This window comes from Centruroides sculpturatus, unplaced genomic scaffold (genome assembly GCF_000671375.1).
Source record: "Centruroides sculpturatus isolate CEXI.00-Female unplaced genomic scaffold, Cexi_2.0 scaffold244, whole genome shotgun sequence".
Lineage (NCBI taxonomy): Eukaryota > Metazoa > Arthropoda > Arachnida > Scorpiones > Buthidae > Centruroides > Centruroides sculpturatus.
Genome location: NW_019384450.1, coordinates 337,014 through 356,392, shown reverse-complemented (window position 1 = coordinate 356,392; position 19,379 = coordinate 337,014). Strand labels below are relative to the sequence as shown.

General features: G+C 30.6%; 1 protein-coding gene across 1 annotated transcript; it reads right to left on the bottom strand.

Moving 5' to 3' along the window:
* LOC111620526 (activin receptor type-2B-like) lies at positions 1-18,132 on the bottom strand. Its single transcript, XM_023362453.1, has 5 exons — positions 17,905-18,132; positions 14,671-14,857; positions 10,281-10,411; positions 1,914-2,052; positions 1-1,839 (listed from the first exon to the last, which is right to left on the bottom strand). Exons 1-5 carry the CDS (start codon positions 18,061-18,063, stop codon positions 1,751-1,753), a joined length of 705 nt encoding a protein of 234 aa, XP_023218221.1. The 5' UTR covers positions 18,064-18,132; the 3' UTR covers positions 1-1,750.
* Positions 18,133-19,379: the final 1,247 nt, after the last annotated feature.

The window sequence follows — 19,379 nt, the reverse complement described above, 5'->3', positions numbered from 1 at the left end:
TGTATTTTTTTTTACTGACTACGACAAACCGTAATGCATTTTCTACCGTCCGACGAAAGCCTACTACGTTTTTTTTTTATTTGGATGTTTGTACATGTAGGTATCAGTATGGAAGTTGAAGTTTACTACGTTTCCAAGGGGATGCCAAACATGCTAGGCGAACGGAGTGTCCGTCGGTAAATGCCGTTATCCTGCACGTATTCGGGTAAATTATATGACAAAACTAACAGAACTCCTATATATTTTTTTTGTATTATTTCTGTATTTTTATGTACAATTCATGTTCCCTGATATACAGAAAAGACACAAAGCTCATCTACGCTGAACGTTGACGTAAGGAAATTATATTTTATCTTTTTTTTCTTCTTAAAATCTAATTTAACACAACTAAATTTACCTATTTATATTATCTGAAAATGAAATAAAGGCAAATTAAAATTTTTTCAACATTAACCAATGGAAGACCATCCCTATATTGCAGATTTGTATTTTTGATCTTGACTAAATTTTGATGAAATTAAAGGCATAACTTTGAAAGTCGATAAAAGTCTCTTTAAATTTTGGCACTACTACATTTATAAAATTCCATCAAATTAAATTTTCTTTACATTATTTTTTTTTCTTCTTTCTTTTTAAGCGTAGTTTAATCGAGGCTTGTGCCACTGGATAGGAACATTTAAAGGAAACACGCAATAGGGATTGGTGGATTAAAACAACGTAAAACACTCTGACCACTTCGCTTACACTACTACAACAAACAATAAACAACTGTGTAATAAACCCGTATGTCAAGAAATATATGCACCTGTCGAATTGAATAATTTGCTGGACAAAAACTACACTGGGAAAAATAAAATTGCACAGCATTCAAATAAATGGATGCAACCCAAATAAAGATATAACAACAACTACTGTGCATTTTTTTTTTAACAATCAGTCAACGACAAAAGTTCCCTTTTCTTTAACAGAAAAAGATAAAAACAAAAGGAACTCTCAATAACAATAATAATAAATGTAAAAAAACTAATCATTTGGAAAATAGATATGTTTAAGATAAACTGCTGCCATTTTTCTGGCACCCCATAATAATAATATGCTTAGGGAGTGAAATTTTTAAGTTTATTTATTAACCTCTTTTTTTTTTTTTTTTTTATTCTGCTACTTTTGAAAATGGCACGATTAAAATATTCCACAACTCAAAGTGAGCAAATAATTTGTCTAAATTAAACTTCCCCCATAAGTGAACAAATTACTTGTTTTTCTCCAATGAATCAATCAAATCATATTTCTAGGATCTAATTATTAAAAAGAGAATGATATATGACATATAAAATTGTAAGATATACATACATGGATATATATATTTATATATTATAGAATTATATACTTATGCAGAATAGATTATGTTTGAACCATGACTTTTAACTTCCCGGTGTTTAGATTTGATGATGATGTCCGTTTGGAAATAACTTTGTCATAGTTTGATGTTCAATAAGCTGCACCTACTTCTATTCTCCCGCACTATGAACAACTGCCTAATTTGTAAATGGCTCAAATTTGTCAAAGGCACAAAAAATGTCTGGGGAGAAAATTCTTGATATAATACACAATAAGTCACTTGTAAAGAGATCTGCTGTGTGCTGCTCATTGATTTTTATTTTTGTTCAAGATTTTGAAAAGTTTTTGATTCATTCTTTCTCTCTACAAGAGTTCATATTATTTTACAGTGGACACTTTTGGGTTCGTGGTTTTAGATGCTCGACTCCTTTCGGTAGACAGAGTGCAAATTTCCAGATGTGATAATCATGGGAAGGTGATCTGAGGTAGAATTTTTAGTACCTGTAAATTGTAATATTTTTATTATTATTATGACGTAACGATAGTCTTCTACTTTATGTTTTTTTTACCCTTACTCTTAATGTGATGATTGGAGGAAGGGGGTATTGTCCTGTATAAGAAATTAATTCTTTCTTGTACGCAACTCGCTGACAATCGGGCTTCGGCATCGTGGTCCCAACATTCTTCTATTGTGTCGCATAATGCTGCTAAACCCTGAAATAAAATGAAAGCTAAAATTAATTTTGAATATGAAAATATTAAGATTAATAAAATAAGGGTTTTTCTTTAGCTTTGTCAAATATGAGGGATGTTCAAAAAGCTCCTGGAAAATGTAAATAAAAACTCGACAAATTAAATTTAGCACTTTATTTCAGTTAAAACATTTTCCCATATAGCGTTGCCACCATTCTAAGTCCTTCAAGTAGAACTCAAGAGCTCTTTGATTCTAGCCACTGCACTACAAAACATTTCATTTGATCTATTTACTGCCAGTAAATCTTTTAATGTTTTTTATTAAAATTTGGAAATAAAAAAAAGTCCAATGTGGCTAGATCTGGACTGTAGGGAAGGCAAATCTCCTATCAGTATTCATGCAATACCACCCTGGTAGATCTTGTAAAGTGAGTTGGTGTGTTATTGTGATGGAACAATATACACAGAATAATTTTTCTCAAAATTGTTTTTCTTTTATAAAACGATCTGAAAAATTTTTAAATTGGAGTGAGTAGCCAGTGTAAAACACCAGCTGATTCTTGTGCAAAAGCTTTGGCATCCATTGCGATGAAAGCTTGCTTAGATTTAGCTTATCTTTTAGAATGTCTTCTGCAGATCCTTCCAGATACGCCCAACGTCTAAGCTATCATTTGCGATGTTATTTGGTCATCACATTTTACAGTAGTTTTCATAGCAAATATATTTTCTTCAGAAACTGAAGCTGATGGTCTCCCCCTATGACTTTCATCTTTGATATTCTTTCAATCCCTCACTAAAATGATTAATCCATTCATTAAGAGTAGCTTTCTTTGGTGCATTGTCTCTATAAACATCAATAGACTTAATAATATCAGGTTTTTTCCAACTAATTTACGTAAGAATTTTATGTTAGTGCACACTTCAAATTTAACTGAACCCAAGTTTGCAGATGCAAGAGTAATTTCAAACTGGTGTAACACCATGCACATCATGCAGAGCTGTCGTAAATATCTGATAAAACAAGTTTATGCTCCCATCAATTAATTATAAATATAGCATTCTGTTTATGAATAATAACCACTTTCCGGAAACTTTTTGAACAACCTTTGAATGTTTAACAAAAATAGAGCTATCAAACACTGGTACTAAATGCATCATACATCTATTTTTATAGTTTCTTTTAAATTTAAATTATTAATTTTAATTATTTATTATAATTAAACTATCAAGAACAGATAGTAAAAATTTTCTAAACTAATTTGCAAACTGCTTTCTGTATTTGATAACAGGCCAAAACAAAATAGTAAATAAAATACAAATTTATTACTTTTGATTCCAAAATGAGAAATTTAGTATTTTATTCTTTTATATATTTTTCACAATAAAGCTAAAATTAGGTTACAAGTAACTTAGTAAATAGATATACAATATATAAAAAATATGTTAATAGAGATAAATACAGAAATAGATCTAATTTCTAAAGAAACGTTAATTTTGAATGTTTAATTATTAATCTTGCATTTACCCGTGCCGTTACTTATACGCCATTATATGTAAAATATACCCAACCAAATACTCACAAAGGTCTTTAAAAATAAACTGCCCTTGTGAAACTTGTGATTATTTGATATATCTAAATTCTTCTAAAACTGGCCAATTATACGACTGTTGGAATTGGCAACATTTTTGGGGAAGTAAAAATCAAAAATCAATCAAGATCGTGACTTTAATTCAATACTTCTAAAAGAAACTTTATTTAAGTGAAGTATTAAATACTTCACTTAAATAATCATTAAATTTAATCATCAGAAATCAACACATCTGTAGTGAAAAATCCACATTACTACTACAAGTCTACAAAAAGTTGGTTTAAAGACAAATGCTACTGTTGTGAAGTGGAGCACGGTCACCCGACCTAGACCCAATACAAAATTAGCGGAGATCGCGACACAAGATCTTTATACTGGATAAATAGGTTTTCTAATATTTCTGAGGTGACAGAGGCAATAGAAAGAAATTGGTTTAATAAACTGCAGCTTTTACAAAAATTAATTTTCTTTATGCCAAATAGAATTCCTGATGTTATAAAAGAAAAACAATAAAAATCCAGCAATGAGTCACTTAACTTTTCCAGCAACATTGGTGGTGCCATCTGATATGATATTTTGTTTAAAAAACTTTATATTTTTAACTATTATAAAATGGCAAAAGCTTAATTCTGAGGGTAGGGATGGGTTTTATAAAAAGTTGTAAATGCTAATAACGAATAAAATCGTCATTAAGTCAGACCCTACTGGATATGTAGCACAACCTACTTGACCTTTAATCACCAAAATTTAACATCGATCCTCCTAATGAACAAATCTCCGTGTAAAATTTCAGAAATTTTCAAAAAGCTTTAAGTTTAAGCTGTTTCAACAGCTTCAAAGAAAGTGAAAAAAAGACACACACTCATCCATAGCTGAAATCCGGAATTTTTACCGATTTTTCCGATTAACGTCCCGTATTTTCCTAAACCCCAATTAAATTTTTCTTTAAATCCTAAGCTAAACCCGAACTTGAAAAAGGGGGAAAAATTCCAATCTCCCCTTTTGTTCAAAGTAAACATCCGTCCACTTCGAAAATAATCCCACATTCCAACTCCAAAGTTGATAGTTAGCATGATCCCAAGGACAACTTTGACCCATCCGCGTACCTTTTATCTCACAACAATTGGTCACCTGACCATTCTCCCATGACGAAGCTATAAAAGCCACTTGCTTCCCCCTCTCGGGAGAGTTGTTCATCAACCGTCACCTACAATTTCCTTGAATATTGTGTCCTTCCAATATTGTGTCCTGGTCCTACCGTGTTGGATAAATAATATTTTCCTCAAGGATAACTATAGACATAAAGAGATATGGAACAATTTTTCTGAACTCTCTCTCGGCCCTTCGCGTTTTAGGGACTCAGAATTTTCCCTCGACAATAGTTATTGTACCATCTATATAGGTAGCTAATAAATCGTTGTTTCCTTGTTAAATTGGTGTCCTCTTTTACTCGTATATCGCCTGTCACCTTACCAATGGCACTCCTCCCTCCTCCACTCGACCCAAACAGTTACCCATTACCGCGCGATAAGTACAAGAAACAATTAAGCCATCTCTGACAAGTGAGTAAGTCCCTCCAACTTGAAAGCCAATCCACGGAGGTACGACATAGTCATACCCTCTCGGTTCTCACACATACATCCTGAAATTACCCTCGAAGTTTTTGCATTTCTTGACATTTCAAGGTCCCAAGTCCAAAAATGCAAAATACGGAAGGGAGGGTCATTTTTTCACCAATTGCCATTCTTTTCCTCTGTTATATATAACATCTGGGAAGGTAAAAATGGTTTGCAAGTGTATTATTATTTAATGAAAATGACTTAAACTTTTGAAATGGTAGTTATATTACTTATATTTAATCATTGTAATTTTCATATAAAGATATTTATATAANCACGTGCGGACGTTCGTCCTACTGCTATGTAAAGACTCTTGTACTATAATTCATAGATTAAAGGAAGATACCTTAACCAGTGTAATATGTTTCATCTAAGTGTCTCTCCGCTGATTCTGAATTAACCACACTTATGTCCAAAATGCATATTGGTGTGTAAGATATTCCTGAATAATGAGTGATGTTAAAGATGCCCAGCATCTACCTATGCACCCAGTTGTGAAGTAAAGAATAATTAAAAGAAGACACGGTTTCAGAATAAGTCAATGAATATAATAGCATTCTCAATTCTGAATAAAGGATTTAAATTCCTACCACTTTGTGATCTTATTCACTAACAAAGAAAATTGACATCATCAATCAAGAATAGTTAATATGTTCATATTTAGTTTGTTTTATTTTATATAGCTGTTTAATATGTTTCAACAACTGTAATTATTTTTTGATAAACTATTTAATCAAAGTTAAAAAATAATAATTTATTAAAAAGTTGGGTTACTATTTAAAATGTATGTTAAAATCATTTGATCCTGCTATTGAATATTTATTGTAATTTATATCTGTAATAAAATTTTTTTATTTTTGTATATAATTTTTTTATCATTTTATTATGCATTATATGTTTAGAAAAAGATATAAATTAGAAACATACCAACCACTGCCGTAAATCATCAGGCTATAATTTGGAATAAATAATTATAAATTATGCAATTACAGCCTGACGATTTTGGTGTTTTTGCATTGCATTGGGTTAGTAAGGTTGTTTATTTGATATAAATTAGCTTTATCTATAAGTTGATTGTGTATATAAGAATTTTAATTTTAAATTAAATCCATTTTAATTCTATATAACATATTGTAAAATATAAGTTTGTATTAATCTATTAATTTTTCAATAATTTCATATTACTTATAAATATAGTGCAGAAATTTTTGAACTATATTAATAGTAACAATAAAATGATTCATCATGTTTTCAATTACAATTTTCATAATTTAAATTACACCAATTCAATATATAGGATGTTCTCCTCGAACATTCCTACTCTTAAACTGGTGCTGTAAAATCCATTTGTTTGGCTATGTGAATAAAATGTGGTGGAGAATGTTAGTCAGTACTTGTGCACACACTTGAAAGGGCACTGCTGTCTTTGGTTTAGATTGCTGGAGCCGCATATCTTGGTCTGTCCAATCACCTGACATCGTATCTTTAAACTTTTTTCTTTGTGGGTATGTCAAGGATCGTGTGTATGATGATCCTTGATATGCCCACAAAGAAAAACTTCAAAGAAATTATGTCACACAGACATAAATGGACAGACCTAGAAATGGGCCTCGGCAATCTAGATCATATGGCAGTGGAGATCCAGATTGTCACCACGTGCAGCAGCAATGGTGCTTTCAAGCATATACACATGAAACTTAGGAGTACTGACCAACATTCTCCAACACATTTTATTTACATATCCAAACAAATGAATTTTACAGAAGTTTAAAACTAGGAATGCCTGGGGAACATCCTGTATATGCTGGGTAATTAGTGGGTTACTCAGTTCACAAATTGTAATGATTTATTAAAACTATAACAAGATACACAGTCAAACCTCAATACAATACCCTCTTTGTAATACTCATGAATGGGTCTTCTCCAAAAATATTAAGAGAACCCTTCAATATCTGTTGATTACTGAATGTATGATTTGTATTGCAAACAGCATCATTATCACAGGATCGTGTGACTTTTACACCCAAACTCAAACTTTTATGTAGACTCTATTAATCTATATTTAACTCTTACTGTTTGGGACAATTCAATTTAGTACCATGTTCAAAAAACATGCCAATTTCAGAGGCAAACATATGGTGATGCTAAATCAAAGTTTGACTGTATCTACATTTTGAATAATATTATTTAAAATATTTTAATTTTTGATTTCACTACAGTATGTGTATTTGACTTTTTTAAGACACAAATAATCTTGAGAAAAATCAAATATTTATTATTTTAAATATTTAATCTTTAGTAAGTAATCTGGAAGGAACTTCATACCTGTTGAGGAAATATTTTCACAGCTACATAATCATTTAGAATTTGAGCTTTCCACACAGCACCAAATCTTCCCTGTGCCTTAACTTCAATCAACTGAATAGGTCTTAAACCCAGAAAAGGAGATGGTGGTGGAAGAGGTGATGGTTCTGAGGTAGGCAGCTCGTTAAAGTATACCATTTTATGATGTCTGTATATCCAATAGGCCACGGCTATGACCACCGTTAAGATCATAAACGGTACCAATGTGTACATAAGTATATTAAAAATTTGTGTGCTGTTGTTTGCCATTGTAATTGGAACATTTGCACTTGGTTTAGGTTCTAAAATATCAAAAATAAAATAATTAATATAATTTGATTTTAATTCATAAATTAAAAATATATCCAATTTTTATAATAAAAACATTTCTCAAATATTAATCTAACAATTTTATCAATCAACTTTTGTTTTTTCATTCAGCATTGGAAAATCTATCATCTAAATACATATTTTAGGAGTATTAGGATACAGGAAGAGTAATTTACATTTACCATATTTACTCGGATATAAGACAATCTTGCATATAGAACAAGGTGTGACTTTAAAGATCAAAATAAATAAAATTAGATTTATTAATACAATTCTAATTTTATTTTGTTTAATCACAAATAAAATATCAAATGCACGTAAATGCACACATTGTCCTGCAAAAATTACTGGCAATACTAAGATTCAAGGATAAATCTTGTAAAATCGACAACATAATTTGTTCATGTAAAGCTGGACAATTCGGAACTTTTTTTTGCCAATTCTTAATAGTCGAATCCACTCTCTGTCGATTACACTTATGAGTTTCTCCGAATTTATATCGGGCTCTCATGTAATTTTGGAATTCAATTCAAAAACTTTGCTTTTCCTATTGCTATTAATCTTTACTCCTGATAATACATAAGAACAATTTAAATGATCCAGATAATATACTTTTGTTTTTAAACACCAGATGGTGAGAATCTGGTAAAAAAAATGCAAATACATAGTTTACAAACATTATTACAAAAAACAAAATAAATTCTTCGCTCATGCATATAGGACGACCTAGGTTATTGTACCTAGGTCGTCCTATACGCGTGAGCGAAGAGAATACAGCGTGAGCGAAGCAGTGAAAAATGAATAAAAACCTCGTCTTATATGCGAGTAAATATTGTAATTTAAATAATTAAAATACATAAACTGATATTAAATATTAGAATTTATATGATAAAGTAGTATCTTTAAAACAATACAGAACAAATTATTAAATCCAAGCCATTCTATTACGAATCTTCTAATACTTTTTCTTCAGAAAAGAACTATTTATAGTCATTTAACAATGGATGGAAACTCCTGATCTAAAGCAAAGGCATTTTTACCTATCTTGTCTTCTATGCAAACCATGGATTTTTCTATCTTTGGCAAAAATTACCTTTGTTTTCTAATTAGCATTATGACTGACTTTTGTCACTTTTGTAAACATTTATGCCAACTGAAAACATCCTCCTCAGCTTTTTGCCATTTTTTGGCTCTGCCAAGAAGATTTTTCTGCATTTCATTTGTAAATGTGCAAAATGTAGAGTGGCATTCTTCACATCAGATTCATCTTAAATGCTTCTTTTAGCATTTCTTGCATTGTGCTATACTTTACTAATAAAAAAATTTTTTANTATAACAAACGAGCAATTATTTATTGTGATGACATCACAATGCTGGGCTGCAATTTTTAATGATATTCTTTAAATTTATTTAATTTAAAATATATGCCCTCCCCTTAAATTAGTAGTATCTTGCCCCTGCACATCATACTTTTCCCGTTAGCAATAGTTGTGCCAGTTGTCTATCTATCTCCTTTCAGAGGAAATTTTTGAAATGAAATAACACGACTTCCAGTTTGCATTGAAAATTCATATATAGTTAACCGGGACCTCCCACCCCAAGGTTTTCACATCTGGTCTCGGCTTTCATCTATCTAGCACTGTTCTCAAGAGTAAAGAAGGACAGACAATGGACAATAGTGGGAATTTATAGGTCTACAATTTTTTCAAATTGCAGTCCAATTAAAAGCAGAAACAAAAACTCCATGAATGATAATCATAAAATAAAATAAAATATTAAATAAAAGTATATCAAATACCTTACATAATTATAATTTCAAAAAATTATATTTCTTTTTAAAATCTTTTTAAAAGTGTAGAATGGAAACTGAAATAACAACTAAGTATGATAGTAAATAAAAGAAATTCAAATAGTGTGAATTTAAATAAAAGAAATACATTCATATATGTATCATCTTATCATCTCAAATGTAAGTTGCATAATTATTGCTTGAAACATATAACTTGCCAAATACAATTAAAATTTTTGATTAAAACATTATAGCAGAGCAAATTCAAAATCACATCGCCAATAACAAATCATTCAAATGTTTCCTAGTGCATATATGTAATGTCATTGACTTGTTTGCAATCAAATTAAGTGTTGCATTGGTAATTTTGAGTATATAAACTCAAAACTACAAATGCAACACTTGCCATCAACTCAATGATAAATTACTTTCAATTTTAAACGTATCAATATGCATATTTTTCTCAATACTTTTCTTTCTTTCTCTCTTTTTTTTTTTGTAAATAAATTTACAATACAGAACACTTAAAAAAATTCAGTTAATTTATATCCAAATTGTAATAAAATTTACAACTAATACCAGATTTTTTCGCCACTCTTCCTTAATCGGTGGACGAATCTTTTTCTGTGCAACAACCTCTTGCATGTCCTCCAGTGTTGGATGTTGCCCTACGGTATCTTCGAAGGGTAACATATATTCATCTATGGGGCCTAAAATAAGTCAAATTTAAATTTAATTTAAAATTTTTAATACACACACATAAAATGAATAAAAATAAAATAAATTTCCTCATTACAAATTTTATATTATCTACATCAATTAATTTTATTAATTATACTAATTGCAAATATTAAGTTATTGAATATACATAAGACTATACCAGAAGTGGTGAACCATTTTGAACCCACATGTTATATAGCAGGGATGGCCAACAAGTCGATCATGATCGACAAAGCCAATTTTGGTCAATTGCTTGCAATGTGTAATTACTTTTCGTTTCAGAAATTACTCATGACTGACTTAATGTATTACATTTGTAACTGAACGCAATGCGTGAATGTGACGTGCAAACGCAACTGTAGTGATATCAGACCTCTGTGTCCTCCCTCAGATGTGGTTTTGTCAGTCCATGTGCAATCCATTTGTTTACAGTTGTAAAAAGGGAAAAAGAAATGTAGACAAAGGTTTGTAAAACCCAAAAAAAAAAGGAGGGAACAGGGACAGAGAGTAGGTCGGAACACAGTAGAGAGAGGAAGGGTGAAGTGGTGGTCCCCAAAAGTGACAACATTGAGTTTTAATTTTTCTTCTGTTTAAAATGTAAGTGCCTTTTCTTACCTATCTAAAAATAGTATGTATTTCATACCTCCCCCTCGCCACTTAGACTATGCCTACAACAACAAGTTGATTGCAACACATTTTTAAGATAAAAGTGGATCATATGTACACAAAAGTTGGACACCCCTGTTATATTGTATGCATACTTAGCTTTAATGATGTTTAGGTGTGCCAAAGTTTTAGACTTTGAATAACGATATTTAAATAAATTAAACGAATAAGCTTTAATTAGAAGAAATGTAAAAAACTGATCGATAAATCGAAAGACTGATTGAAAATGACAATGATAAATTGAAATTGTATGATATGGTACTTTGGCACAAGTGCTATAGGTTCACTACTCCTTCCCTATAGTTTTAAAATTAGTTTTATGGACCCCAAAAAAAGTGTCATTTTATCCAGAAANTAAATAATAATTTTAATAAAGCAGTATGTTTAATGTATTTCTTTCATATTAAGTGAATGTTTGTTTACTGAAAATAATAAAAATCTAAGTAAGTAAAGAATTAAAAAAACTATTAAATATTAATTAAAGGGTGTTAGAATTTCATAAAAACTATTAAGATTATTGTGTATGGAAGTTAAACAAAATGAAAACATGTTTTCTGAAATATATGAATTTTATTTCATATTTAATAGAACAGATATAAATATGTAAATGTAAAAAAACCCAAGCCAGTATAGGCAATCTTGGTCAAACCACCATGCTATAAATCCAAACGACATGAGATACAGACCCCAAAATTTATCAAGAGTATTTCTGTGCCTGGCTCTGTATATATATACTCAAGAGTATATATGCCTGGCTCTGATAAGCACTAATTCAAGGTAAAAAGTCCATACAAAGCTAGAGTTAAGCAATACACCATGATAATAGATCAAAAAAGAAAATTGCACCTTTTTATCACAGAGGAGGGACTTAAAGTCTCTCAAAGTCCTTCTGTGAGTAAAAATAATAATAATGATTTTATGAAGATTGATGCTCAAGCTATTACACTTGCACTAGCTCTGTATGCAAGACAATCCTCTTTGAAGAAGCTCTGACAAAGTGTTTGGAAATTTTCTGGAGTAGAACAATATCATCTGTATAAACCTGGGCATAGAAATCAGTACCAGTGAGATCCCTCAAAGTCCATTCACAATGAGATGCCATGGTAAAAGTGAGAAAACACCACCCTGCAGGCAGCATTGCACAGCAAATTCTCCTGGAGAAATCCCAACACCGTGACAGTAAGGGATAAAGTCAATCTGACAAACAAGAACAGGACCTAACACCATGTTCAAGTACAGTGTATCTACTAACTTCAGTAAAATATTCTTTTTAAAATGTATCAATACATCACGAAAGCAAAGAAATTTTCCTCAAGCCAGAAACAGATACCAGAAACAAAAATGTAGATAGAAATAGAAAATGTAGAAATATTTTATGAAATTTCAGTCAAAGCTAAACAGAAAATTGAAGATAGCAAGTTTTTACTTTTTACATGCTAAAAAATTGTCTGCTGAAGTCCAACCAACAGAAGTTTTTCATTGTAGCTATGCAATACTGTCTCAATTCAAAAACTGGCAGATATTCTTTACTAGCATTTGAAGAAATTGAAAAAATCTTTGAATCTAAATTTGATATAAAATTCAATGTACATATACAGTGGTATATCAGTATACATCTGCTTTAGAATATGTCCAATTTGGAATACGTCCAAACAGGACATATTGAATTAAGTTGTATACTGAACAAAAGTTGTATACCAAAACAAATTTTGCTCAGTATACAACTTAATTCAATTATATGCGCCATCTATGAACAAGTAGCACTATCGGTGTACTACACCAGACTAGACGTTCGTGGTGCCACAGTTTATCTCTTTGTTAAATTTCTTCTGATTTTAATTTGTAAGTAAAATTTTATTATTTTTATTAATCATGAATTGCAAAAAGGCAAATGAAAAGCAACAGAAAACTAAAAAATTACTAAAATCACAATAGAACTGAAAAAAGAGATTGTTGAGAAATATGAAGGTGGCATGCGTGTTCAAGATTTAACTGTTGCATACCATATTCTGAGAAAGACAATATTGACAATCGTAAAAAATAAAGACATTATTAAATCTGCTCACGTTGAGAAAGAGGTTAAATCAATTTCTAAGCAGAGATTGAAGACATTAGTTCATGTTGAAAAATTTCTTTTGCTTTGGATAACTGAAAAACAGTGTGCTTGCCACAGCGTATCAGAAGCAATTATTTGCAAGAAATCTAAAAAGATGCATGCTGATCTCATGAAAAATCAAGCAGGAACTAGCTAGGAAAGCGAGGTATTTAAAGCCAGCCATTTTTTTTTTCTTACATGAGAATGGATTAATCATCTTTACATTACTTCTTATGAGAAAGGTTGGCTTGGTATATATCCTATTCAGTATAAGTCCAAACACCAGGAACGGATTAAGGTCATATACTGAGGTTCCACTGTACAAGATTATTTATTAAAGTTTACTAGTTTTTAGACTGCTTCATGGTAGTGGAGAAGTGCTTATGTTAGGACTTTTGTCCGTCTGTCAGATTTCCATGCGCATGTGCAATGACTTCACTTTTGTTACCTAAACATTATGTTCCATTCAATCCATTTGATTCAAATGTTGGAAATTGGGCATATAACTTAAGCCTAAACTCAGTCAGCAAGAAATTTCCAACATTAGACTTGGAAGTTACCTAAGTGTTATGTTCCGTTCAATCCATTTATTGCACATGTCCACATGCATGCGCAAAAGGGAAGTGAACATTTTTGTTTACAGTCACTGTAAGCTATAGTAAAAACTATCCGGTTAGTATATTGTATTAAATTAAATTTTCTAATAATTATAATTTTAATCATTTATTAAATAATTTAGAACCATCTGGAAGAAAAAAAACTGACCTGAGGCAGGGCTTGAAACCACAACCTCCCCTTNAGTAAAATAAACTAATATCCAATGATAATCTGGAATAAATTCAAACATGATTAATAAAATAACTTTATAATAAAACAATATATCATAAAAATGTTTCAGAAAAGTTCTCAAGATATCAGGTGTCCAAAAAGTTACTTTACAGTGAGAAATGTGTAACAACATTAAAACTACACATAGGGCAATTCATACAAGTCTTGTAAGTTGTATGCAATACCACACATATAACGGGTCAACTGGTACCGAATGGATGGATTACGGGTCTTGCATGAAATACTGTACATGTAACTTTAATGTCATTAAAAATTTCTCACTGTAAAGTAACTTTTCAGACACCCTGTATATTCTCTTAAAATGTTTTATATTTTTTTATTTAGCAATTATCACTATATTTAAGATGAAACTTAAATTTATACTAATTTAGAGATCACTTAATGAAATTAGTGATGTTGAGATTTCTTAAAGTGAAAAAGCAAAAGTTGTATATTCAACAAAACTATAGAAATCAATGCACAATTGATTCTGAACTATCCAAGTTTTTAAAATTTAAATACTTCAGAGCCATAAAACTTTATCATACTAAATTTTAATACATTAATATTAACTGTTCTGTTAACTGTTAGAATTTATTAAATTTTAATAAATTCTATATTAATTATGATACTCAAACAAAAAAATTTTGACATCAATACCTTCTTGAACAGAACAGCGAGACACTAGTTCCCACAATACAAGGCCGCATGCATACATGTCTATCCTCAAGAAAGCATCCCTGTTGAAATTAATTGCTCCTTCTAAAACTTCCGGAGCCATGTAACGTCGAGTTCCGACCTGTAAAAAACACCACAAAATATTTATTACATCAATTTCCAGTGAATTAATTTAACTAAAAACAAATAAAACAAAATAACTTTTTGTGTATTATTAGAGTTATTAGATTTTAATTCATCACGTAGATGTATTAAAATATGGCACCAAGCCTACTCTGACTATTACTCAAAAACAATGATTCATATATGCAAAACAGATATAGATGCATGCTAAAATATCTGCAGAACCAATATCCAACTGTTTAGAATAGTTTGCTATAAAAATATAATATATTCACAAACCTCAATCAGTCCAGGAGAAGAAAACATTCAAAGAGTTGGTTTGTTTCAAAAGGTTTGGGAATACGTTACATTTTTATTCTACCATCCAAATTCTCGGAGTAATGAGTTATTGATGCATTTTTATATTTTTGATATATTTTGAATATTTAAAATACTTGAAACAGAGTTGGAAAAGCTTCAATTTACAATTAAAAAGTATGCATAATTGTTAAATCATTTGCATCAGACTGAATTTTTCTTTCATATACAGGTATACCTCGCCTTACGTCGGTAATTGGTTCCAGGAGAACGACTTAAGTCGAAAAATGACGTAAGTCGAATTTACTTGTCTCCAAATCTACTTGTCACTAGGCTAAACCATAAATTGCCAATTCCGGTTCTGTATTTTATTTATTAATGCATTTTTANTTTTTGACATTTCCCCCGCAGGGGAGAGGGACAGGATTAAGGCTTACTGTGAAAAACTAGGCTTCTATTATACTATTTTATATGCGGGTTTTTGCGTTTTTGATTGCGTTTTAATAGAGTACGTCAACAGAATGTACAGTAAGAAGGGATTTTTCGAAAAATTTTCTGCTAGGGGGGAAGTGTTATACATTTATAATAGATACATTTTGAGCCACAACAAGGCGTGGCGAGGTCTGCTAGTATGGAAATAAAATTGGGGCTTTGAATACCCAATAAAACAAGTGTTGAAAAGTTTACGCTCACATCAATTGATTATGAGCATAAAATTCTGTTTACAAATAATAACCATTTTCTGGGAACTTTATGAATGTCCTACTTATTACACAATTTTTCTATTCAATAAAATTTTAGATGATTTACTACAAATTAGCATCAAATCATAAAATTATATTTTATGATGTGTTAAAATTAAAAGATACTGTTTATTTTGACTGATAATTATTTGATTCAAGTAAAAGTTGATACATTTATAATCTGAAGTACTAAACAAATTTAATAATTTTGTCAATAAATTATAAAAAAAAAAGTTAACCTTCAAAAAACCGGAAAAGGAAAATAAAAAAAGAAAAAAAAAAGGAAAAACGGTTTTTTTTTTATAAATTAAATTATTAGAAATACTATGTATTCTTACTGCAATAATGCAGTTAATGAAATAAAAATAAAAATTTTGATAGTATTGACCGACTCGCAAGGTGACGGACGGCACCAAACAGAGTATGTATTTAATAGGAAAAGTGCCGGCGCATTTTGTTTCATCTGCAGCTCCTCTGTTTTATAAAAACATAGAAGGAAATGTGGGTGAAAGCTAAGTGGAATTGATTTCTCATTATTGTCTTCTATCTGTAATGATAAAAGACATTCTATATTTAATATTTGAAAACTTCCAATTTTAGCGACTGTTTTTGCTGCAAAAACAATACATAGACATCCTGTATACTTTAATCACTTTATCACTATCAATCACTACGTATAAATTTTTTTCTTTAACAGTTGCCCACACTGATAACTCATTCACTCTTAGCCACATAAAATTTTAGCAAACGATGCATCTACATAACACTTTATTACATCCAATTTCCAATCTAATGTTAATTATTTATATTTGTTGTGTTTGTTAACATTGCTTTAGTTCCTTTTTACATTCATAATTACGTAGATGATGATGATAATGCCACTGTAATTCTGTATATAATGCAAATGGCTGTAAAGTACCAAAGGCATTAGCATGAGTGTACAATGCTCAGAGATTGCAGTGCAAGGCCAGATGCATTAAAAACACCAATTGTATATGAAAAATTAAAACGCTAGTAAATTTAGACTGACTTATTACTATACTAAAATATATCCAATATTAATTAATTGCACTATAAGGAGTTCTTCAATAATCAGATCCACGTAAATGTGAAGCTCCAGAAGTGGATTGAAATTCATGCACAGAAAATGTTTTTAATTTTGTATGGAAAAAAATTAATAATAATAACAATTATTCTTATAATATTGTAAAAAGAAACCGTCAAACGCAAAATGAATATTTTATGTCCATATAAAGACATATCTGTAGAAATTTCTAAGAAGAGACAAATTTCTCAGAAAGAAACAATAGATGAATTTGAGTACTTAGATCGAACATCTTTGATGGGAATCAAATTGTCAGTCGGAGTTGACTCACCCCGCGATCTGGGCTCCGATCTCGTTACAATTCATAATGAGGAGGGGGGACCAATTAGAGAGCGGGGGCAGATCGGCATCGACCTATCGGAATGTTTGATCTGGGACCCAGAAAAAACTTATAAAAACCGCGCAAAAAAAAAATGTGAGGTTCTTGGTTCGTAGTTTTTGGCCTTTGATTCGCAGTGCTCCTATCCAGGATTCTTGTCATCCAGACGTTCTCCCACAAGAACTTCTCAGATATTCGGAGGACTTGTCTTCACCCTCCCAGGCCATCAAGATCGCTAAAGTCCACCTTGTAGATAGAAGACCTCAGTCTAAATAGTGTTGTGCAGCCCGGAGTAGACGTCTTCACACCACCATCGCCAGAAAGAAAAACTACCGACAGAACAGTTGAACTTTTAGTGTTACAAACTTGTTTCTTGGCTTTTGGATAGGTGTTATGCCATTTTAAGGATTTGTTGTAAGAGAAATTTTTATATTTATTAAATGGTATACAATGGATAACCTGTCTCAGTAAGCTCTTTTTTACTCCCACATGACAGTGCTGACCGCTCGACTGTCGCGACACTTTCTCCCCAATCGGCAAACCTCACATAAAGGTACAATTGTAATTATTTCTAATAGGTGAATATCAAATTTAAAAAGCTATAAGTTATTACAGAATAATACAAATTTTACAAAATAATAATTAAAAAGCAAATTGAACATCTTTACCTTGAGGTAGTCGCATAAAGATCCTTTTTCATGGAATGCTGTGATTAACCAATATTCCGTCTGAATGCTATCTCCCCTTTTTTCAACTCCCACAAACGATAAAATATTTTCATGCTTCATTTGTGGAAGTTTATAAATTTCTTGTTCAATTAACCAGGAATTTTTATCCTAAGAAAAAACCAATGTTTAATTTTAAAAATGTTAGCAAAAATATAGAGTAATCTTCTAATAAGAAGGCATTAATCAATATAAATAAAAGTCATTAACCTTATGTCAGCCTTGTAATTAATTGTGAAAACCATTATGAAAGCTAGAATGCTAGAACTGGAGAGATTAGGTTTTTTTAAAATCCACCCGAGGAAGTGACCGAAGATGTTCATATCAGTTTTCGTAATTATGCAAAGGCTCACATAAGGTTAGCAAGTTTTATTTATATCTCTATTTTCATTGCAAATCAAGAAAAACTTAACTTAGAAAAACATATTAAATTATTATTTTTAATTTATTATGATATCATGTTATTAATTATACAGATATTGTCAAAAAGAATTCATAAATAACGCTTCCCTAAATATAAGAAATGCATGATAAATGATAGAAATAATTATTACATTTCAGTAGTTATGCATTATTAGTCATTTGTCTTACTTAAAAACTTATTGACTCTTCAAGAAATGGAAAAAACATACAGCAATTAAAACACTAACATGCAGAAGTAGACAGTTGTTTAGCTGCTTTAATCATTTGTGTGTTTAATCCTTTGATGAATATGGGGAGCACTGTTATAAAAATTTTATTAAAACACTACTATTAAAAAATAAAGAAGAACAGAAAATGTCCACAATTGATGAAAAAGTTCCACAAACACCGAGACACACACCTCACAACACTTACTTGTAAGCTAAGTGCTGGAGTTAGAATTTTATTATCCTATTAATACATATATATACAACTATTTTTACTTTTTCATCAATTGTGGACATNACAGAAAAAAGTAATCTAAATTTACGAATGCATGTACTGTAAATACAGTATATACTTGTAAATATATATATTTTAATATGATTTTATGTGCTTTAAATGCTTTTCTAGTGATATTACAACTTCAATATTTGTGGCGGACAGACAAAGTCAAATAGAATGACTTAAACTTGATTTTTATTTTTTAATATACTTTTTTGACAAACGACGTAACTCAAAACGACGTAAGTCGAGGTATACCTGTATACAGGGTGCATAGTAAAGTTCTCAAACATTCATGTAACTGATGAATGCAGATAGTTACAGTCATGAATGTGACATATAGTTAGTTACAGTAAAGTGACTATGCAATATGAGATAAGACTGTTTGCAATGCCAATAGCGATAAAATTCAGAAGTTAGCACTCCTATCTCGAAAATGATGCACAATATGGAAAAAAAGGCAACTACAAAGT